Source organism: Oryzias latipes, chromosome 2, assembly GCF_002234675.1.
Source record: "Oryzias latipes chromosome 2, ASM223467v1".
NCBI classification, from domain to species: domain Eukaryota; kingdom Metazoa; phylum Chordata; class Actinopteri; order Beloniformes; family Adrianichthyidae; genus Oryzias; species Oryzias latipes.
The window spans coordinates 3836151-3860547 of NC_019860.2; the positions used below are offsets into that span (position 1 = coordinate 3836151).

General features: G+C 44.6%; 1 protein-coding gene across 1 annotated transcript in view; it reads left to right on the forward strand.

Moving 5' to 3' along the window:
* ahr (aryl hydrocarbon receptor) overlaps positions 1 to 16299 on the forward strand; it is a 38282-nt gene extending 21983 nt beyond the window's left edge. Inside the window, 7 exon segments of the mRNA NM_001104678.1 lie at positions 5293 to 5416; positions 5562 to 5701; positions 8450 to 8658; positions 9079 to 9188; positions 10018 to 10159; positions 10233 to 11562; positions 15568 to 16299. Coding sequence (NP_001098148.1) covers positions 5293 to 5416; positions 5562 to 5701; positions 8450 to 8658; positions 9079 to 9188; positions 10018 to 10159; positions 10233 to 11562; positions 15568 to 15726 — 2214 coding nt within the window. The 3' untranslated portion in view covers positions 15727 to 16299.
* The last annotated feature ends 8098 nt before the right edge of the window (positions 16300 to 24397 follow it).

The window sequence follows — 24397 nt, forward strand, 5'->3', positions numbered from 1 at the left end:
CCTGGTTGGGCTGGGGCGGCGCTCTCTTTCCCTCCGCGTCTCCCTGCTCTCTGGCTCTGGGGGCCTCGCGGCGGTCCTGCTGCCCCTGGCCTGGGTGGCGGTCTTGGTCGCCCGGGGGGCGGTTGTTCCCTGCCTGTTCCCGTGTGGCGTTGGGGGGATTCCGGCTGCCGCTGCTGTTGCGGCGGGGGTCTGGGTGTGGGGGTGGCTGGGCGCTCCTCCTTCTTTTCACATTCCACCATTCATTTTAGAAGAACATAAACACTCACCTGAGCACAGGTGTTAGCTCACCTTTGCACTAATAGTTTGCATGATTGAATGAATGAAAGATTTCACACTTGTTGGTTTAAAGGCATAGGTATGCGTTTGTGAACACTATCTGTTTTGTGTACATGTTGACATGTGGACATTTTTGCAGCTAGCAGGTGTGTTGATAACATTTGAGTGTGTGTGAACAGGCCCCGCCCTTTTTGTACTACATTTGAACCGTACTGTAATGATAAACAACCAGTAAACCTGTCTGCTCTATGCTGATTCATGGTCTTTCCCCCCCCCCCCTCTCACTATCCCCCCCCCCCCCCCCCTCTCTAACATCCCTCTCTCTTCTTCCCTTCTTTCCTTTTCCGTCCGGTCCAACACCAAAGATTTCCAAACATGGTTGAAATTAATAAAGTTTGGCCTCAATTACAAAAGGGGTTTATTCAGACATACCTTTGGTTTGTCTGAAGATTAATAACCCCTCTTGTTAAAGTAAAATATGTCCAACACAAGAGGCCCTCAGCTCTCATCTGCCTGCCTAGCTGTTGGACAGGACAAGTTTAAAAAAAGAAAAAAAAAAAATGGTCACACCTTTATGGGGCACATAGGTTGTCTCCACAACATTGCAAGGTCGTAGATTCCTTGTCCCTCATTTCCACTGAGCAGACCGGTCTGGTTTAGAATGGCCCAGGTTATTCAGGTGAGCGTTTCCACTAAACTTGGACCGTCACGGCACATGCAGGGTGAGGCTTACAACAACAGCAATAGAGGTCATCCAGCAGCTCATTTATTTCCGCTTGGCTTTTGGTACGTCGTATAAACAAACCATTTAATGTGGCAAAGATGAATACAGCTGATTTCTTTTGTCGTAACAACCTTCAACAGTTTTAACAGTAGCTCCATCCTAACTGGTCCAGCACATTTTTACTATGGACCTACAACCAACGGGATAGCTAAAACTAGTACGGTTTGATCCAGCTTAATTGGTCCATTTTATAATAAAAACGCTCAAAATACCGGACTGGACCGTACCGTACTGTCGTGTAGTAGAGGGGACAGGTCGTAGCGAACACCTTTACAAAACACGAGGGTCTTTTGACCCACCCCCTCAATCCTGCTGGTTCTATAAGTGCTGTTCACGTGAAAAGTGCGTGCTCCTTTGAAGCCCATACAAGCTAACCCATACTTCACCCCCAGACAGCCTGTATCTAGCCATAAGGGTAGCTGTGACTAATGCTTTTCTAATGACTAGAGTATGCCATTAAGGACATTGTACAACAGTCTCACCCGTGCGTCATAAGCACATGCAACTTAGATTAACTTTATGAATATTTCGTAAAACACTTACCAGATGCAAAAGGCCTCAAAGAAACTGCTACACACCAGCGACACCTCCCTATGACCCTCCACAGGCCCGGACAACCTAAAAATCTGTAGCACCTGTATAGGTTAACTGCAGTATGGCTACATGTGTCTAAGGCTTAAATTGTTTTTTCAGCAGACTCCTGGCCATTTTAATCACAGATTTAGGAGGCATAATTGTGTGAAATCCAGCTTTATACCGACTTTTGTCCTTAAAGATATCCTCAATAAAGTTGCACCAGCAAAGCAAACCTTTACAATTGTGTTTCTGTCTAAAAAAATACATTTATTTCTGGATCATTAAAGATTTAGGAATGAAATCTCTCACAGCTAAAAACAGACCTCTTAAATAATTCATCGCCTGTTTTTGTTCTTAGCAGGACAGCATTGTTTTGCAAATGTTACCAAGTAAAAGCTAAAACAATCACATTTGTGTTTTATCAGTGCTTGTGAACGCATTTCATAATAAATGTGCCAAATTACACAGTTTATTAGAAAGGGATTCATTAGACCATTTTAACTAATAATAATAATAATAATAATAATAATGGGTTGGATTTATCTGTGCTTTTCCAGACGCTCAACGAGCTGACATGGTGTCCATTATTCATTCACTCCTCATTCATACTTGGTGATGGTAAGCTACAGTTGTAGCCACAGCTGCCCTGGGGCAGACTGACAGAGGCGTGGCTGCCATTTCGCGCCTACGGCCCCTCTGACCATCACCGGGATCATCCATGCACATTCACGCACCAGTGGAGGCCACACTGGAGGCAAGGAGGTTGAAGTGTCTTGCCCAAGGACACAACGATATTTGGCTGGTGGGAGCGGGGAATCGAACCGCCGACCCTTCAATCATTGGACGACCCGCTCAACCACCTGAGCCACTGTCGCCCCAACTGTAACTGTAAATATTAGACAAAAAAAAAAATCAAGTTAACTTACCTTTGTGAGAAAGTTTATTCTGTGTAATTGTGAATGGCAAACTGACTGAATAGCTAGCTTAATGCTAACAGAATATTTGCAGCAGAGGTCAAAGATCTACATTTATGACAATGTCGTTCTTTATAAAGGAAAAAATTTTAGCCATTCGACATTAGAAACAACTCCTCTAACCATCTGAAAAATGAAATTATAGAATTTCTTTTAATTGTTTGCTGAGCTGTAGATGCAGAGGCAGCTGTTGCAAAATCAAACCCACGAGCTTTGGAAACTCAGATTTAAACTGTTTTAACTTTAGGCAAGGCAAGTTTATTTGTATAGCACAATTCGTACCAATGTAATTCAAGGTGCTTCACAAAACAGAAAAATGCATTAAAATCACAATACATCAGAGAAATAATCAACGTAAAATTTACTTTAAAAGAAAAGAAAAAAAAATAATTGAAAATTGATTTAAAAATAAAGGAAGGAAAGGAAAGAAAAGTGCAGGTAGGACCTTTCAGTCATATACACGGCTAAACAGAAATGTTTTTAGTCTAGATTTGACCATGAACACAGAAGAGGCCTGTCTTACGACTTCAGGGAGGCTGTTCCAGATTTTAGCTGCAGAATATTGAAACGCTGATTCCCCTTGTTTAGTTCTGACTCTGGGCATCAACAGGAGGCCGGCCCCTGAGGTCCTCAGAGTACGAGATGGTTCATATGGCACTAACATGTCAGAGATGTACTTTGGTGCTCGGCCATGGAGAGACTTGTACACAAGCAGAGCTGCTTTGAAGTCTATTCTTTCAGGTACAGGGAGCCAGTGCAGAGACCTGAGCACAGGACTAATGTGATCATACTTCCTGGTTCTGGTCAAGACTCGAGCAGCAGCATTCTGGATGTACTGAAGCTGTTTTACAGCTCGTTTGGACAGGCCGGTGAGCAGGCCGTTACAGTAGTCTAACCTACTGGAGACAAATGCATGAATAAGTATCTCCAGGTCTCGCTTTGAGACTATGTTTTTGATTTTGGCAATGTTTTTCAGATGGTAAAATGCAGCTGATGTTACTGACTTGATATGGCTGTTAAAGTTCAGGTCAGAGTCCATGATTACCCCTAGATTTCTGACTTGATTTGAGGGTTTTAGAGACAGAGAATGAAGGTAGCTGCTGACATTTTCTCTTTGTTTCTGTGGGCCAAAAATAATAACTTCGGTCTTGTTTGAGTTTAGCTGGAGAAAGTTGTTCTGCATCCACGCGCTGATCTGTTGGAGGCAGTGGCTGAGTGAATCCACCGGCCCATATTCACCTGTTGTCAGTGACACATAGATCTGAGTATCATCTGCATAGTTGTGATAAGATATGTTGTGATATGATAACTTTAAATAAAAGATGGTAAAACAAAAATATTTGGTTCAAAAAGCACAAAAACTATGTTTTCCTTATACGTCTATGAGACGGTTTATTGTGTCTTTTTATGAATGGCAAACCGCATTGATAGCTTAATGCTTTATGTTGAAAATGTAGTTTTCTTATCTGCTTGCTGTACTGAAAAAATTTGGTTTTGGGCCTGCCTTTAATCTATGGATCAAGTTACTGTATTCTGAGCCCACTGCAAGGATTCGCACTAACTCCCAAACATCAAGCCCCTTTAACCAGTACTGTGGCACCCGACAGGGCTGCCCTTTGAGCCCTATACTCTTCAACTTAGCGATAGAACCTCTTGCTATTGCACTTCGCAGCTGTAAAGACCTATCTGGACTTTCAGAGTTTCCCTCTGAAAGTCGAGCGCAGTAGATTCACTTACCTTGGAGTCACAGTTACCCAAAAATATAAAGATTTATTCAAAGAAATTTTGCAGTTTATTTAAACCAAATCAAACTGATAGTCCGGCAATGGTCTTCCCTATCAGTGTCCTTAGTTGGACGAGTGAACTCTGTTAAAATGGTTATACTGTCTAAACTTCTGTATCTTTTCCAAACTCTACTAGACTCTCTTATATCCTCCTATATATGGGGGGGTAAACAACCTCGTCTTAATAAAATCTACCTACAAAAAACTAAAATAGTGATGTGGTCATCACCGCGGTGATGCGGTTATCGTCACACCCCTACTCTATCCAAAATAAAATCATTAATTGTGATTTTTAGGAATACGGTTTGCTGAGCTGTAGATACAGAGGCAGCTTTTGCAAATACCAATGTAGGAATTTCATAAACTCAGATTTTACTGATTTAGCTGTAAACACAAGACAATAAGGTGAACATTTTGGGTCCAGGAAACGCAAAAAATGTATTCCGTAATGTTGCCTCTGTGAGGCGGTTTATTGTGCGTAAATATGAACAGCAAGCTGCTTAGCTAGCTTAATGCTAACATAACATCTTGAGAGAAGGTTCAAGATCTAAATTTGCACAAATTTTAGTCTTTATAAACGAACAAAATTTAGCAAATCAGCATCAGAAACAGCTCTTCTAATTATTTAGAAATAAATAAGATAGATTTTTTAATAGGGTGTGGTGAGCTGCAGATACAGAGGCAGCAGTAAAATCCAGTACATTTGTTTATAGAGGGAATTTTTAATTTTTAGCAATTCTTGATTTAATGTGGATTGCTAAGTGTCAGGAGTGATGGTGTCATGTAGGAAGCGTTGGGCTAAAAGCGGCGCTGGAGGTTTCCTGTCCTCATTAACTGTGCTTCACTCCCGCTGAAGGGTGAGAAGTAAAACTGGGGTCCCACTGTGTTTTCCTGTCAGACTGATGTCATGCACCAGAGTGTGTTTGAGCTGATCCACACTGAAGACCAGCAGGAGTTCAGGAGGAACTTGCACTGGGCCCTCAACCCCCCGGTCAGCACGGGACCCCCCATCGAGCCGGCAGGTCTGTTTCCCAAAACCTCACTGCGCTCAGTCAGCCGTGCACGCACACCTTCTCTGCAGACATTCAAGCACGGTTCCACGGCAGATGAATCAGCGCCTTCTGATGTGCAGCAGACATATGCTCTTATTGTGAAAAATGTTTCCAGGTGGAGACTTGGTGTCCAGCAGCTCCCCCTGCCCAGTGAGCTACAACCCCGAGCAGCTTCCCCCAGAAAACTCCTCCTTCCTGGAAAGAGCCTTCGTCTGCCGCTTCCGCTGTCTGCTGGACAACTCGTCCGGCTTCCTGGTAAAAACATTTGTGGATTTTTTTTCTTTTGTCGTTGGCGCTTTGTGTTGAAACTGAATCCCACTGTGTGTCTGTTTGTGCTGCCGACTGTGTGGAGATCAGAGGTCACCATGCACTCCTGTAATCCGCCTTAAGACAACCTGAGGGTGGTGGTGGTGGGGGGGGGGGAAACGCCTTTAATCTGGCTCTTGCTTAGTCAGGACTGTGAGCTCCAGCTGTTGGAGAAATGGTGCCGAAGTTCAGAGCAGGAAGATTCGTTTGACCCTCTAAGGGCATCTGATGTACGTTCAAGAACTGTAGGTTCCTACCTGCAATTTAGCGTGGAATGTCAAAAAGCAACACAAAGTTTGCTAATCTTGCCCAAGGCTTTTTTTTTTTTTTTTCACAGCTCTATTCCAAAAGCTGAAAGACTTGGAGTCACAGAATTCCATCCAGGCTCAAACCACAATTATAATTTCTCTGCCATGATCCATTTTCAAACAGTTGGCACTTCCGTGAATTAAAAGATGAGAGGGGCCAGTAATTTTCATCATAGGTAAACCTCAACAATGACACAAAATGAGGGGAAAAAATCCAGAAAATCACATTGTCTGATTTTTAAAGAATTTATTTGTAAATTATTGTGGAAATCAGTATTTGGTCAGTGACAAAAGTTTAACTCAATACTATGGTTATATACTCTTTGTTGGCAATGACAGTGTTGGCAGTCAGACGTTTTTTCTGTAAGTCGTCACAAGGTTTTCACAAACCTTGTTGCTGGTATTTTGGCCCATTCCTCCATGCAGATCTCCTCTACAGCAGTGATGTTTTGGAGCTGTCGCTGGGCAACACAGACTTTCAACTCCCTCCAAATATTTTCTATGGGGTTGAGATCTGGAGACTGGCTAGACCAGTGGTCCCCAACCACCGGGCCGCGGGACACTTGGCACCGAAATTTTGGCACTGGGACGCACAGAAAGAAAAAATAATTTCGATTTTATTGGGGTTTTTTTCCCAGAAAAAAAACGTTTTATTTTGAAAAGTGACCGGATTCTCTCTGTCATATCCGTCACACTTACCATAGCAACCAGAGTGTATCGCGGTAGAAACTGTGTTGCTTTTGTGATGTTCTGTTGTTGGTGTGACGTTACCAGGACACCGCTAATAAAGTTGAACATGATTACACAGTGGATTTACGTTCATTATTATTATTGTTATTATTATTACTAAAGAGAAAATTCCACCCCCGGTCCGCGGTAAACGTGTCTTGCGTTGTACCGGTCTGTGGTGACGAAAAGGTTGGGGATCACTGGGCTAGACCACTCCAGGACCTTGAAATACTTTTAACGAAGCCACTCCTTCATTACCCGGGCAACGTGTTTGGTATTGTTGTCATGCTGAAAGACCCAACCATGTTTCATCTTCAGTGCCTTTGCTGATAGAAGAAGGTTTTCACTCAGAAAATGGTCGTAGAAACATGCGTAACTCCGCATGAACACATGAGTTTTGATTATGGAAGCCTGAAAGAGAGTTTGCATGCCTTTATGTTGAGTTTTCATTGGAAGAGGCTCCTTGAACACGCATTGCCAAGACTGGTGTTTCCGTAGCTTTAAGCTCCGGAAACACCAGCTAGTTACACACGTTCAGGAATACGTTAAACCCGGTTTCTTGAACACGCATTTAGTCCATGGTGTTCACACTGGAGAAACACGGAGGAGCTTCTTCTTCTTTTTTGCCACCATTTACTAGCGCAGGAGCACTACCTACAGTTGGAAGAGGTTTGGTGCCAAATGTCGAAAAGTGATGCAAACTTCGCTAATCTTGTGATGTCATAGAATCTCATCCGGACACAAAACACAATTGTTAATTTCTCTGCCATGATCAATTATTAAATGTTTGGCATGTCAATCAAATCCAAGTGCCTGATTGGTCAAAGTTCAAATGGTTTAACTTTCTTTTTTTTTTTTTATGTAGATCCCCCAGGTGGAAAAAATCTGTGTAGCTACATAAGAGTTTTGAACAGAAACGTGCGTTTACGTTGACTTTTTGTCTAGGTCAGTGTGACAAAATCCCACCAGGCTCAGGAGCAGCCTTAAAACAACAGGATTGGATCAATTTAGAAACAAAATAAAGGTTTTCTTGATGTTTCTGAGAGTCGAGGAGGCATCTTTGTTTTCTGGAGACCTGTGGAGGGGCTGAACCTCCTCGTTCGCCCTCCCGTCGTGTTTGCGTGAGCCATAAGTCATAATCCCTCCTGCTATTCGAGGCCAGATTCCTGACACTGCGGCTGTAGGCCCTCAAACCCACCAAGGTCAATTAGGCACAACTAACAGTGGGAGAAAGAGGGGAGGTGGTGGTGGTGGGGGTGGGGGTCTTCACACGAAATGCCACGTTGGGAGAGAGGGGTTGACCTCTGCTGGTGGGTGATGTTAAAGTTCAAAGGGTGTCGTCTCAGCTAAAGATTTCTAGAGATGCTCGAATGTTGTCTGAACCTCTGGTCACAGAGTCTCTGTTGGGACGTGTGGGTACATGGGGGGTTCAACCACGAACAAAGCTGCCTGAAACTTGGTCATGTGACCAGGAGAAAGGTCGCCCCTGCACCCCAGAGGGTTGATGGTCTCCTCTGCGGTGGATTTGCTTCTTTACATTAGCCAACTGAGTAAATACAACTGAAGAGGATTGAGAAAACGCACAAAGGACGCATTTGTGTCCGCCGTCTTCCTGATGAGCCAGTGACACACTGACCCCATTAAATCCATTTCTCCTCAGCCGCTGAACATCCAGGGCAGACTCAAGTTCCTCCACGGTCAGAGCCGCCAGCCAAGCGACAGCGAGAGGGGCTCGCCCCCGCCGCAGCTCGCCCTCTTCGCCATTGCCACGCCCCTGCTGCCTCCGGCTATCCTGGAAATCCGCACCAAGAACATGATCTTCAGGACCAAGCACAAACTGGACTTCACCCCCATGGCCTGTGACGCAAAGTACGTGATGCCCGATGACCCTCTCTGAGAGGTCGACCCTAAAACAGCAGAGTGGTCGCCGACAGTGAAATACCAGAACTCTTTGACCACAATAAAAAAAACTCTGGACAGATTCTGACACAAAGTCGAGCAGTTTGACGACAATATGCATTTTGACAGTTTATTACAATAGTATAAGCGGGTCCACACAAACTGCTTTTTCAAGAATTAGAAACCGTTATTTCCCCTAAACACTTTACTGTCGTCAGAATCGGTTATCTTACGTTAATGTTGTAAACTTTTTACTATTGTCAGAATCAGTTCTTTGACGCTAACTGCATAGATGTTACAGGAATTCCAAGAATGTTAATTCTGGCGTTAACTTTGTGGTGTTAAAGGTTAAGAGTGTGTTAACTACATAATACCTTCCTGCCTCTCCAGGGGTAAAATCGTCCTGGGCTACACCGAGGCGGAGCTGAGGGTGCGAGGCTCGGGATATCAGTTCATCCACGCCGCTGATATGCTGTACTGCGCCGAAAACCACGTCCGGAGTAAGTGGCAGCTAAAAATCCCTCTTCATTTTTTTTTCAACAACCATGAACTCCCTCCCGAAAATGTCTGCTTCATCAGCCTGTGTTGTTGATGCCCTACTTAACTCGTGTACCAGATGACCTCTTTAGTCGTTGCTATGGTGCCCGTGAAACACACACATGTTGACATTGAGCATCAATGTAGTCGAGCAGCGGAAACTCAGAAACAAAGAGGCGTGAAACAGGTGTCAAGTCAACCCGATTACCTTTTGGTTCAGTGGTTGGGTGAGCGGTGGGCGGAGCCTTTTCACGTCCGGCAGAGGCGTCAGAAGCAGCGCCGGTTGCAGACCCACCACTTACTCCTGCAGATGAAACTCATGGCACCCGCTGTAGTTCTCACTGTCAGACTCCGTGCTGCAGCCCTGACAGCGCCGGTTCTGGTGTCACAGCACTCTGGACTCCAGCTGTGGTTTTTTTTGCAGGCCTGTCACCGAGGCAAAGGTTGAACACTGAGCTCATCCGGACACAGTGGGCGGAACGCGTGCAGCTGGGCTCTGCCGGCAGCTGAAAACAGTCAAATGATTAACCAGCATTAACGCCGCACCAACAGCGGTGTGTCGTCTGCAAAAAACGTGACGCTAAAAATAAAGAGGAAATCTTTGAGCTTCGACAGGCATTTTCATTTTTTTTGGGTCCATTTCCTGCTGAAGGGCTGCAGATTCTGCGGCTTTCGTGTGTGTGCAAACACGACTTGTAACATCCGCGTGCGGCACGGCCGGCTGAGCAGATGGGACGCCTGCGGGGTGCGGCGGAGCGTGAGCCGCGGTGACGCGGTCTGATGTGATTGCAGTGATAAAGACGGGCGAGAGCGGCCTCACCGTCTTCCGGCTCCTCACCAAGGAGAACCGATGGAAGTGGGTTCAGGCCAACGCGCGGCTCGTCTACAAGAGCGGGAAGCCAGACTACATCATCGCCACCCAGAGGCCCTTGGCGTAAGAGCCGATCCCTGCTGTTTTTTTTCTCCTCTTTTTTTCTTTCTCTTAATCCTTCTGGTCGTTTTTGCAGGGAGGAGGAGGGAGGCGAGCATCTGAGGAAGAGGTCTATGCACCTGCCCTTCACCTTCGCCACGGGGGAGGCTCTCCTTTACCAGACAGCTCATCCGCTGCTCGGCTTCCCCGACCCCTGCCAGGGCAAAGCCAAAGGCGGGAAGACCAAGAAGAGCAAGGCGGACAGCAGTTCCTCCGAGGAGCTGAACCCAAAGTCCCTGCTGGAGGTTCTGATGAGTCAGGACGAGTCGGTGTACGTCTGCCAGCCTGATCCTGAGCCCAAGATGTCCATCAGCGCCCTCTGTGGCAGCTCGGATGGACTTGACGGTATGTTGAGTAGCGCCGGTTGGAACGCGGCTTCCAACGGGGAAGCGGTGGCGTGCGACGGTAAGGCGTGCTTCGATCCACTTCTGGCCACGCTGGACTCCCTGTCTCTGGACGGGAGGGAGGCGTGCTCCAACAGCGAGCTATTTAGTGCCCTGGAGAACCTGGGCCTGAACGCCGAGGACCTGGAGCTGCTGCTGCTGGACGAGAGGATGATCCAGGTGGAGCTGGACGCCTCCCACATCCCCACCCTCACCGACTTCCTCAGCAACGACGAAATCCTCTCCTACATCCAGGACTGTCTGGAGAATGGCGACCAGAGGGAGGAGCAGGAGAGCCGGGGCGGGGCCGGACTCCTGAACTCTGGCCAGGCTGGGTCCCAGCAGCCCGCCGCCCCACCGGGCCTCCCACCCATCATCCAGCTGTCGCAGCAGATGCAGCAGCATATCAGCGCTGCAGAGCTGCTGAAGGCTCCGCCCAGCCACCTCGGGTCAGCTGGCACCGGTGACCCGTTTGGAGTTCTTCAAAACCCCTGGCTGGTACCAGCAGAGCACCACCATCACCATGGAAACCGCATCCCCCCGCATCCTCAGATGAAACCTGCGCAGCTAAACGGACAGCAGCCGCCGCTCCACCCTCTGATGGAGCCCAGTCAGCACTGGCAGCTGCAGCCACAGCCGCAGCCGAGCAGCACCAGAACCGCGCAGCTGGGCTTCCAGAACCCGCTCCAGCTGCCCGTGAACGGATCCTGCCTCCCCAACGGGCACACTGTTTTCCCGCCAAACGTGGAGCTCGTCCACCCGGATTACACGCCAGTTCCAGGAGGCGGCCTGGGTTCTTTCACAGCACCGGACCTCTGCAGCCACCAGAACCCTGCCACCTGGAACTACCAGCTGCAGAGCCACCTGGATCGGAATCTCAGTCCCGCCGCTGAGCTGGAGCAGCTGCTGGCTCTGTCGGAACCGCAACTCGGCCTGCCGTCCACGGAGGCCTACAGCGCCTTCGACGCCGCGCAACACTGCAAGGTAAGACGGCGCCATCCGATCAGTCTGCCCCTCTCCCCCCTCCCTCTGTCAGGCCCGTTTCAGCCTCCTCTAAGTGATCCGAACTCTTGTAGGGTTGGCAAAGACCCGCGGCCTCAGAGCTCAGCGAGCATTAACAAACCTGAGGCAGCGCTGTCACTGAGACGGATCATTTCACGAGTCAGCACACAGACGCCGGGGGCGGGCTCAGCGTGTGCTGCAGTCATGTGACCAGACATGTTATGGGAACAAGGGGAACACGGAAATGGGTCAGAACCGCGAAACATTTAGATCCGAAAACGAATCTGGTTGGCGTGAAGAAAATGTTTTATGTGTACAGTTTACAGGGACGTGACGAGAGAAAACCCAAACCGAAATGTCCACCGCCGCTGTCACGGCGGAAAATAACCGTCCTGCCGTTTACCTCGCCAGCATCATTCAGCGGCCTTCATCTGCCGTGCGTCTTTGTCCCGCGTGTGTTTCTAAGCATTCGTGTGGAAAGAGGAAAAACAAACTCCGGGACGACAAAGGAGACCTAATGAAACCTGAGCGACCAACCCGGCAGCGAGAACCGACGCAGCGATGAATAGAAGGGGCCGAGCCGGGCCAGGCCAGGCCGGGCCGAGCTCTGGAGATGCTGGTCCCCAGCAGGCGTCCATTCACCCCCACCCCCCCACTGTTGTTCTTCAGGGTCAGTGGGCGTCGCTGAAAGAAAAATACTGGCATGCGGGCTAGTCAGGCATGAGCACTGCTGACCTACAATTTGACTGTCATCATTACCTAATGCTGGAGGGAGGGGGGGAGGGGAGACGGCGTGCGGAGAGACTCCTCCGCTGCTTCCTCTGACAACCCGCACAATCAGAGGCCTCTTAATGCTGAAAATACATCTTTATTTACAGCTACGTTCAGGAAGTCGGCAGAGAAAGCAGCAAAAAATAAAAACTGTGAGAAATCTGATTATTTAGAAATCAGTCTGACTTTAGGATCGTCTTTGGAGAAGCCTCAAAAAGTCACGTTAGTTGGATAAATAAGCTGAACCCTTTAACCCTTTGACCCTTTTGTAGCGTTTTTCTCATGATTGAGGACAAATCCGTAAGGGTTAATGGCCGACGATGTGTGCAATATCACTATTTAACCCACGCCGTGGAAGCCTGAACCGTCCTCCGATGATAATGCACACTTTGAAGGCCATTAACCCGCTTATACCATAGTCACTTACAAAAGCAATAAAAATAAACCAGTTTTTAGTCCTTAATTCTTTTTTTCTGATTTGGATCACTTTTCTCACAAAAAGTGGACTATTTGTTGCGCCGCACCGCTCCACGTACAAAATAGTCCGCGTCGCGCCACACCACCACTGCAGTCAAGATTCTTCTATATAAAGCGATATCTAGATGCTGATCTTTCCGATGGGTTGAATAAAGCATCAGTTCAGATAGAAAGTTCACCTCTTACTGCTTGTTTTTGTCCAGATGATGAAGCAAAAGGTTGTTTTAAAGAAGCCGGCGCAGTGATACAAAACATTTAAGCTAGGTGACCGGAACTTCTTTTTTCACCGTGCGGTTATCCTGTGGTATATCACTTTTTAACGCACACCCAGCTGCCAATCAGAAGCAATTATTCACCCGGACCATGGTATAAAAATAAAAGTAAAGTATAATATATGTTAGGGCTGCACGATATGAGGAAAACCCGTGATTTGCCATATTATTGATCTATATTGCGATGACAATATTACTTGCGACACATGAAACAAATAGCAAAACTTCTTTCACTGCAGCAGGTGGGGCAGTGGTTAGCGCTCTTGCCTCACAGCAAGAAGGCCCCTGGTTCAAGTCCCAGCTGGGGGACCTGAACCAGAACACCAATGGGGGGGGACCTTTCTGTGTGGAGTTTGCATGTTTGCACCGTCCAAAACCTGCTTCATAGGTTAATTGGTAAATCTAAATTGTCCCTAGATGTGTGAGTGTGTGGGTGTGTGATTGTGGACACTCTACCCTGCGACAGACTGTTTAATTTTAATAAGAGTCTGTCATGTAAAATTTAATTTATGTCTGTCAACATTAATTAAATGATACTCCTAATGACCCTCGTCTACATAGGAGGTGAGCATCTAAGATCGAAGGGCTGATTTAAAGGCGTCCCTCCGATTGGTCATATGCATAAATAGATTTATTGGATTCGTTAAATAGTTCTAGCTGACATAAGATAGTTTTACCACATCTAAGGAAACCATTTATCTCAATTTCACAAACTTTTGCGATATGCGGATCGCACAGCTTGATGTCGCAACAACAATAAATTTGGGATTTTTTTTTTTATTGTGCAGGTCTAATGTACGTGTGAGTTTGTGTGTGTGTATTTTTTCTGCTGTTTTGGGGGGTAAATGACAGTTTCTGGCTTATATAAGCGAGGATTTGTGTAGATCGGTTTGGAGTAAACATCTAAATGATATCAAATCAATAATCAAACGTCTGTGCTGTGAGCAGAAGCCATAGACGCCACAATCATTCATGCAGGATTAAGTCACCGTGGTGAGTCAGCGAAAGCAGTGGAATCATGTGATTTCCAAAGGATGTGGAGCTAAAGTTAAAGCGCCTGAGAAAACAAATTCTCTCCTCGCCTTTATTCCTCCCCGTCTTCCGTGACCTCAGGTCTAAGAGCTGCTGCTTTGACCTGACCTGCTTCATGCGATTAAGGTCACAGATTCCAAAACTGCAGCACACACACACATGCTCTTATACTTCCATGGCTTTATAGAATAAAAGCAGACAAATATTGGGATTGAAACGCATGAAAAAATCTTAATAATAAGCATTAAACTTGTTTCCACAGCAAAAAAACGGGGAAAAAATGAGGGAATATTAAGTTTTTGATAAGTCAACTGCTTATAGATCCCGGTAGAATTTGTCCGCAAGAGCTTTTTTCGTGTTTATTTATGCTAGCTATGTTTATGATGTCCCTTGAGGTGGCCGGAGGAGTCTCAAGGGAACTGTCAGACACTCATGGGTCACTCCTGTATACAAGGTGGGTTGTGTACTGGCATACAACCCTCCAACAACAGTTTTTGGGTTGTGACTTAGACTTAAATGATCTAGACTCCAATCAAACTTTGTGTACCCGGAGTTCGCCAACTTGGCTAAAGCCTTTGATTCTGTGGACCATACAGTATTGGTCGGAGGTTACATCACTGACCGTGTACATTTTGAGCGTACAGCTGGCTATCAATCTTCTCCAATCCCGGTTATCATGGAGGTCCCTCAGGGGTCCAACTTTGTTTCAAATCTATAAAAAAGAATTGCTAGAAATGTATTTTTTACGTTGATGACACCATTTTGTGCACATCCAGCCCTACCTCAGTTACGACCTTTAAGACATCTTTAACACGTGATTTGTGCTGAATGCAGATGTTTGTCAATTTTTTTATGGGTTTCTTTCCATCTTTTCTATTATAAACAGTTCCTCCTGTGGACTTTTTATTGTAAATATTGATGTGCGAAGATGTCATATTTTATGTGTATGTTACTTAAATTGCAGTTTGTTGCTGCAAACTCAGGTCATCGTTGTAAATGAGAAATTCTTCTCAATCGACCTACCCGGGTCACTAAAGGTTCAATCAAAGAACAAACGTTTTACCCCAAGATGTGGAGTAAAGAACGATGTCCGATGCACATTCTTTCAATCAACATTTTGCTTTTTCAGATGCTCTTTTTGAGCCTCACTAGCTAAAACTGCGCAAATTGGATTTGCGATACTAAATTAGCCTAATGGAAGCACAACGTTTTCGAAAAACCTCACATTTATAGAAAATAAGTTTTTGCGCTTGGAGGAGGTTGATTTTGAGGCGAAGCTGGAAACACTTTTTTTCAATTAAATGGGTTGCGTGACAACAGGTCGCCAGTTTGAAGCCCGCTATGGCAATTTGATCGTGTGACGTTTGTTCGTCAAAGATGCCGGTGGGGAATGGAGACCCTCCTCTTGTTTGGTGACCCGCAATCTCTCTTGCAGGCGGAGAACGGCTGCCTCCACGGCACTTCGAACGGCGCCTACGTCAGGACCTGTCTGCTACCCAACGGCAACGGAGCGGCGCCGTGCGACCTCGGGGTCTCCTGCTCCGACCCACTGCCGGCCCTCCAAGACCCCCAAAAATCTGGATTCTTTCTTTGAAGGGGGAGAAAACCCTACGGAGGCTCTTTGTGGAGTAATGAAGAGGTCAGATCAGACAGTTTGTTCATGTCCCACAGGTAACCCTCTGAAAACGGAGAAGTGTTGTCTTTGTTTCGCCACTGAACGTTTGGAAACGTTTCCCTCTCGGCATCGGATTTTTGAGCCAGAACTCGTCGTTTGCTGATTTTTACAAACTCAAGTTGGAAAGGAGGAGAGCCTGCTACGATCCCACTGTGGAGGCTCCCACCATTGGATCATTTCCTGTCTTTAAAAGCATTTGAATCCTGTCCACAGGAAGTTTGTCGCTGGAATTCAAAGCGGCAGGGAGGAGACTTTGTGGACATTTTCACAGAAAGTTGTGAGAGCGGCTTGATGTTCTAAGCTCTGCGTCCTCCTTCGTTAAATCTGGTTTCTTTGGATTCTCCGTTTTGCTTGGACTCCTTAAGGCAGAGCAGTTGTTGGGCCTCTCGGTTTGAGTCTTTTTAGGCCCGACATCACTTGAAGCTGCTGGAGGAGAACCATCTGAAGCTCTGAAGGAAAAAAGGATCGGTAAGCCGGTAGAGGATTTAAGGAGAAAAAAAAAAACCACGAGTGGAGATTTAACTTCGCTCCTGTCTGCAGTATTAAACGAATCCGAACGAAACACTACCAGGAGGTTAAAACTGCTTAACATGAAGCAGAATCCCTTAGGGGCAGAGAGATTTCCCAGAACAGAAGTTAGACGTAGGTGACGGGGGTTCGTCACGCATAGACAGAAATCTGCGAGGTCTTTATTTTTATTTTTTTTCTAATGGTGTTTTGAAATGAGATGAAGAAAAGTTGATGCATTTAAGAGAAACAATCCGTCCGCCGCGTTGACTGTATCTGAGAATTAGAGCAAGTGACTGTGACGTCGCCCGAAGATTAACCTCCACCTCCAACAAAATCAAGTCAATTCAGTCGCCATTTCACAACCTGGACGCCGCCATGTTCCGCCGCCCTCCGTCTGAATCGGTCTGAGTCAATGTTTCTATGGCAGGGGTCGGCAACCTGAACCTCTCAAAGAGCCATGTGGATCAGTTTCCCCCCGAGATGAAAGCACAGGGAGCCGCAACAGTAGACGTGTTAGAAAAAAGGTTTTTGCCGATATATCAACATAGTTCATTTGGCAATACTTGTATTGATTCAAAATGCTGTCAGGATATTTATTCAATAATTTAATTTCATTATTTTTATTCTTTATGACCGTGATGTTTCCTTTGATCTTTTGTCTATTTTCCACAACCTTGAAGAGACTTTTTTGTCTGTCAAACACCAGAGTTAGGATTGAGTGAGATGATGGAAACAAATTCACTTTGATGCAGACACCTTACTATTTTTTTTCCTTTAATCCAGTAAACCCAATAAATTATATTAATTTTATGGATGACAACTGTTTTAGTTGTTGCGGGTCTGGAATCATAAGGAGTGAGTCTAAGCCCCGCCCCCACCTCTACCTGTTCGTTGCCCCCCTCCAGCGTGTTCTACACAGACAGCAAGATCACCACTGACTGTCTTTTTAGAAGAACTTTCTATCCCATTACAGACTCTGGTCGGCGTTTACAGCTGCAGACACGCCCTCTCTGCGTTCACGCTGCTCTCTTCCTTCTGCCCGCTCGCTCTACCCGATGGTGTTAAAGGCACCACGACAATCTGAGAACATGACAGTTATTTTACTAAACCACAGAGAGCCGCAGCACAGGCAGGAAAGAGCCGCATGCGGCTCCGGAGCCATCGGTTGCCGACCCCTGCTCTATGACAATCATTCTCACCAAACAGGACTGAGCATGGTGGAAGTCAACACCCCTACCACTTGAAAGCAGGCTACACGATCGTTTTGAACATTTGACGACATCTGATTGGACAGATTATTATAACTCAAATAATTAGAACTGCAGGGGAAAAAAGTTTCTATACGCAGGTAATTTTCTGAAAACGTACGGCCAGTGATGAATTCTTACTTGACCGCACGGACCAGAGAAAGGGCTACGGTTCGGGTTAGGTTATTACGTGCGACCAACCATAGCATTTACCCTTAGACGCACTTGAAATTCAATGCATGTGGCCAACATTTCCATCCGTTTTTGTGCTTGGTCTTATGTAAATTACGTGCAAGTGACAGGCAAAACAAAAGGATTAGCAAGAACATGTTAAAAATGTTATTCTTAAGCAACGTTCGTGCCGTCCTTAGCAACGCTCCCAAGGAAAAGTCTAGGTAATTGCATCCTTTTCAGTTTGCAAAAGGGACAACTGTTTGTAAATTGATCACGGAGGAGAATTTAATAATTGTGGTTTATATGACACCAAGTCTATCACGTATCGGAATAGAGCTGTCGAAGAAAAAGACTGGAACTAGATTTGCGATATTTGCTATGCTTCAACGTTTCACACCAAACCCTTTCCGACTGTGGGTGGCGGACATGCCTTCGTAAACAGTAGAAGAAGCCCCTCCCTGGTCATCCAGTGTGACCACCATCGGCTAAATGCCTGTCAAATGTGTAGCTGTGTACGTAGGTTGATACATATAATGACTACGTAATAACTGTTTATTCTCAATAGACGACCATGGAATTTTGGCTTCCTGGGCACTTCCTGTCTTCAATCACTGGGGAGGGGTCACTTAGTAAAGCTCTCAGATACAGTCAATGGTTCATCAGCTGCAGAAAGCATTTTATGTTTCCCGAGCCAAAACCTCCCATAACGCCTCGTGTCCGCAGCCACTTGAACGACAGAAGCAAGACGTCCAACCTAACTGAAGCATCGTGGGTCATCGTCATCAACACATTGTTCATTGCCAACCGCCCTTAGGTCGATCCCTGACTCATCAGCCTCTCACCCCCTAGAGAAGAAAGGTTCTAACTGCATCTAAAGATCATCTACGGCTAGGACAGTTACAGAAATGTCAGCAGTATTGAATGCCAATGAAGTCACAGGGTAAGCAGAACCCAAAGGTACGTTTTAAAGCACCTGCTTGTTTATCTTTCGGTGATGCACTAATAGTTTACAGGTCAGTCTTACAGCAGTTTTTGCAGTACTGAACAAGGGAAGATGTGCAGTTGAAGAGGAATAAAGGATGAACACAGAGGCAATGAGTGAAACCGCTACAGTAGTTGATTTACGTTGAAGCCAGAAATTACTCAAATTAACGGGGATGAAATGGTATAATAGAAATGCCTACAAAGTTTTAAAAAAGTAGACCTTAAAAAACTTTTGTTCTTCAAAAAAAATGAACAATTACTGTATTTTCTGCGTTATAGGGCCTTCTTTTTAGAAGGGTGTATTTTCGAACAGCTGTCATATAAAAGGCGCACCGAGCTATAAGGCACATTAAGCGAGACAAAAGAGTCAGAGGTAAGTCCATCAGTCAGACCTTATTAACTGTGTTTACAGGATCTCTAGAACTATCACTACATTATAGCAATGTTGATAGCATTAGCCGTGTTAGCTTATTCACAATACCGCTATTTTGTTGGTAAAACAGACTGATTGTGCTAAAACAAACTTTACTGTGACTACCCTAATCCCCAACACGTAAAACAAACAGACTGATTCCTCTACAACTGTTAGCATGACTACAATAACTCCTCACCTTTTTAGTAACACGTAAAAAAACATATAGTCACACTGTTGTTGTTTTTTATTAAATAATTAAAACTTTTAATTGCACTTATAGCGCAGAAAATACAGTAAACAGAAAAATTATTTTGACTTTATAAACTTTCACAAACCAAACCTACTCAACTTCTTTTAACAAACCACAAAGGCGGGGTTTAAAAAGTCTGTAATTACAACGTTTGTTTTTTCTTCCAATTTTACACCTTTCTGTGACTAGTAATTAAAAAATAATAGGAAAATCTAATTTTAGAATGTAAAAAAAATGTATATTTAAACAAAATCTTTATCAAATTTTGAATGCTTTCATGTAATCCTAACTTAAAAGTTTTAGACCCATGACATTTTTTATGATTTATACCTCGCCCTACAAAACATGAACCCACCCCAATCATTGTTTAACAATAGTCTGTTTTTCATAACCCAGCCCCCTGTACTACCTAAACCACGCCGACTTATTAGTTCTTACTTCATACACTCCCATACAATCCTACATTCATACTTTTTTTCTTTTACTTAAACCCCGCCTTCCCCCATTTTGCTAAGGAAAACACCCTTTTACCACCCCCACCCCCACCCCGCTACTTTACACCTTTTTCCAATGCACTCAAGCTCCGCCCACTCTTCCTTTTTTTTTTGGCACTTCTACATTAAATCGCTCGTTTGCACTTTAAAAAATGTCAGTTTCATTTGGAACATTTTTTTCACAACTATTAAAATATAAGTTTACATAAAGGATGAAAGCATTTTAATAAAACTATTAGAGCAATGTTTCTTGGGGGGAGTATGTCAACAACACAGTCATATTGATATGAGAGCAGGCTGGAATATGAATTTACACTCAAAGTCAGCTACTAATTTCCCACTTGTATTCTTTTTTATGGTTCATGGAAGGACAGGCTGGAGATATATATATGCAGTGGGGCAAAATAAGTATTTAGTCAGCCACCAATGGTCCACGTTCTCTCACTTAAAAAGATGAGAGAGGCCTGTAATTTTCATCTTAGGTAAACGTCAACTATGAGACAGAATAAGAAAATCCAGAAAATCACATTGTCTGATTTAAAAAAAAATATTTGTAAATTATGGTGGAAAATAAGTATTTGGTCAATAACAAAGATTCAACTCAATACCATGGTTATACTATTTGTTGTCAATGACAGGAGTCAGACGTTTTCTGTAAGTCGTCACAAGGTTTTCACAAACTGTTGCCGGTATTTTGGCCCATTGCTCCATGCAGATCTCCTCTAGAGCAGTGATGATTTGGGGCTGTTGCTAGGCAACACAGACTTACAGTAGAGTAATTCGAGTAGTGTGTTTGGTATTGTTGTCATGCTGAAAGACCCAGCCACATTTAATCTTTAATGACCATGCTGATGGAAGGAGGTTTTCACTCAAAATCTGACGATACATGGTCCCAGTTATTTCTTTCTTTTACACCAGGGGTCCCCAAACCTTTTCCAGTGAGGGCCACTTGATGTTTCCATTCTTTGATCGGGGGCCAGGGTCAGTTTGAAACAGAAAAAGTGTGACAGTCGCAGGGGTACCTAAATGTAAACTGAAAGCCACACATAACCAAATGTTAATAACCCGATCTGATATCAAATAATCCTCTCTAGGTTCTTCAACAACAACAAAAAAAAATGGGTCACGTTCAAGTTCTATGACAGGGGCAAAGTGAGGTAGCAATAGCAAAATTTTTAGCTTGGCTCACATTTCAATTCAAACAAGCTTTGTCTATGAAGACTGTCATTCATCCAGGTTGATTCCATCATAGTAGTAGGTTTATAGGTTGTCGTGTGGACTATCCAAAAGGCTTTGTCAATTCTGAAATAGCTGGTAAAAGAGCTGTTGTATATGCGCTCATGGGGGAGAAGTCAGACCTGAAACTGCAGCAGTGTTCTGAGACCCAAACAAATCGAACCAGTTTAACCTGGGTCATTAACAGCTGAAAGAGTAGGGAGGGTAGCCCCTGTCTCCCCAACTCCAGCTGAGGACAAAGGACTCCTAATGACCCGAAACCAATGTAGGCTAAGTTGACAATACCATCCAGTTTCAGGTCTGACTCCTCCCCCATGAGCACATATAAACCAGCTGTTTTACCAGCTAATTCAGAATTGACAAAGCCTTTAGGATACGAGGTGAAACATCTTCAACTTTAAAAACCTAGTCCAAATGACAGCCTACCCTACTACTATAATCAAATAAGCTTTATTGACATGAAGAAACAATACCAGGAATTCCGTTTTCCATGCTTCCATGAATTTTGATCACGTGGCCAGCCTGAAAAAAAATAATGCAAAAAAAAAAAAGGGTCTCTCTCTGATATCGTTCAGGAGGCCGGGTCAAATGGGTGGGCAGGCCGGGTCTGGCTCGCGGGTTGCAGTTTGGGGACCCCTGTTTTACATGGATCAGACGTCCTGGTCTCTTTACTGAAAAAAAAGCCCCAAAGCATGACGCTTCCACCCCCATGCTTTACAGTAAGTTTTGGATGCAATTCAGCATCTGCCTCCCTATTGCAGATTCAGTCTTCCCAGTCTGGTGCAGGTCAACAATTTGTATCTGGTGTCCTTCGACAGCTCCTTGGTCGTGGCTATAGTGGAGTTTGGAGTGTGTTTGAGGTTGTGGACAGGTGTATTTTAAATAGATAATCAGTTCAAACAGGAGTCATTAATACAGGTAATGAGTGGGGGAAGAGGATCCTCTACAGAAGAAGTTAAATGTCTGTGAGAGCCAGAAATCTTACTTGTTTGTAGGTGACCAAATATTTTCCACCATAATTTACAAATAAATTCTTTAAAAATCATACAATGTGATTTTATGTTTTTTTTTGTTTTTTGTGTTGTCTCTCATAGTTGAGGTATACCTACAATGAAAATTACAGGCCTCTCTCATCTTTTTAAGTGGGAGAACTTGCACAATCGGTGACTGACTAAATAGTTTTTTGCCCCTCTGTAAGCCCAGTGTCTTAAAAACGTGACTCACAGGTCAACGAGCAGAAAGCCTGGAGAGTTTAAAAACGTATGAGGGAGTCAGCATTTCTCAAGTCCAGCCAAAAGAAATGAAAAGTTCTCTCATTTGTTTGAAAGCAAAGGTATAGATCTGACGGAAAACTCCTCCCCTGTCACTGTGAAGCTACGTTCACACCGCCCTTGGTAACGCGTGTTCAAGCCTCCACGCAAGTCCGGTCGCGGGCGCTACTTACAAATCGGACATTCATTGAGCGCGCTGAAAGTTCAACCGGTTGAACATCAATCGGGAACTTAAAAATAAAGAGACTGGAACAAAATTTGCACCGCTTTGACATTTCGCACCAAGCTTCTACCAACTGTAGTTGGCAGACTCACGCTAGTATTGGGAAGCGACAGTTGAGTCGGGTTGAGTGGGCGTTCAAAAATGCACCTTTAGCGCGTTGTTGAAAACCTAGTGTGCACGTAGCTTGATGGATGAAGCTGTGGGCGGGGCCAGCATTTATTCTAAAACCAAATAACAGATGTTTGCAGTTGCTCCACTGTTGAATGTCTTACGAAGAACCGTAAATGTTTCACATGCGATGCGTTTCACTCAAAAGGTGCTCCACAGCAACCGCATCTGCAGCGTTCGCCTGTTGCCATGACAACCAAGAGGCATTTACGAGATGTACCGCTTTGTTTTACTTTTGTAAGCGAATATTTCTTATGAACTCATCTAAAAAGCAGCCGTTAGATCAGATCCTATATGGAGAAATAACCTATGGAGACAATCATTTTTGAAAGGCTCTCTGGCAACGAAAACTTCAAGTTTGTGTGTGTAGAAGTCGTCTTGCAAGCACCGCTTTAATATCACCGCGCTTAAAAACTGCAGCACTGAACGTAGTCGCCTAGAAAGAAGCATTTCTTCCTCCTTGTGTGCTTTTTTTTTGTCCCTCCCTCCGGGGTTTGTGCATCCTTATTTGTCCAGTTTGTCACTTTAGCGAAGGCGAAACGGTGCCATAACTGCGAGCCCAGCTCGCTGCGTTTAGTCCAGAAACACTTGAGTAACCTTTTATATAAAAGAGCAACCTTGTTCCATGACGATCTTTATAGCACACTTGGCCCACGGACCGTGTCCGACCGAAGTCCTCTGACGCTGGTCATCGCGGTTTGTTTTTGTTTTGTTTTTTTTAAACACACACAGACTTTATTTTGCTACTTTAATCACTAAAGCTTGTAGAATTATGTCCAAAAAAAAAAAAGAAAAAGTTTAAAAATGCAGTTTGTCTCTGAGCCATGTGTTGGAAACGTGCTCTTTGATCCTGGAAATAAAGGATTTTGTGCAATCACTCTCCTGTCTCGGTTTACTTTCTGTTTTTCTTTCTGAACTCCTTTAGCTTTTATTTTGTTGTTTTACGTTTTAGTTGATTCCTGCTGACCGTTGGAAAATTGACAATGAAGGAGAAAAAATTATATTTGCAGTTTAAAAAGACCGGATTTTACACCCCTTTGGCATTTCACACCAAGCCTCTTCCAACTGTAGGTGGCGGAAATGCGCTGGTATTTAGTAGCAGAAGAAGAAGTACAAGCCCCTCCCTGCTCGTCCAGTGTGAACACCATGGGCTACACGTGCATCTAAGAATCTGCGTTTAGCACGTTCTTTTGAACGTTATTCACGTTCCAGTGTGAACAGGTTAAACCAGCAGGTTAAATGTTGTTTTGTTTTGAGCCCTCTGTTTATATGAAAGGGCCTCTATCATGAAAAATCAACTCCTTTGAGCTTTTAAGTGTATGATAATGTCAATTCCTCACAAAAACCCACAATACCTCAAAAGGAGTATTTTGATTAATTCACACATTTCTTAATTTTTCTCTATAAACCTGTGCTCTGAGCATTAGCCCCTCCCAACCCACGAAAACGATTGGGTTCTAACATTTTTTTTTTTATTTAAACTTCTCCTGGCAAACAGCAAACAGATGAGAACTGAAGGCATCTTGGATATATTTTACTGTTACAACAGGGGTTATGAATCTTCTGACACACGAATTACCGTATTTTCCGGACTATAAGTCGCTCCGGAGTACAAGTC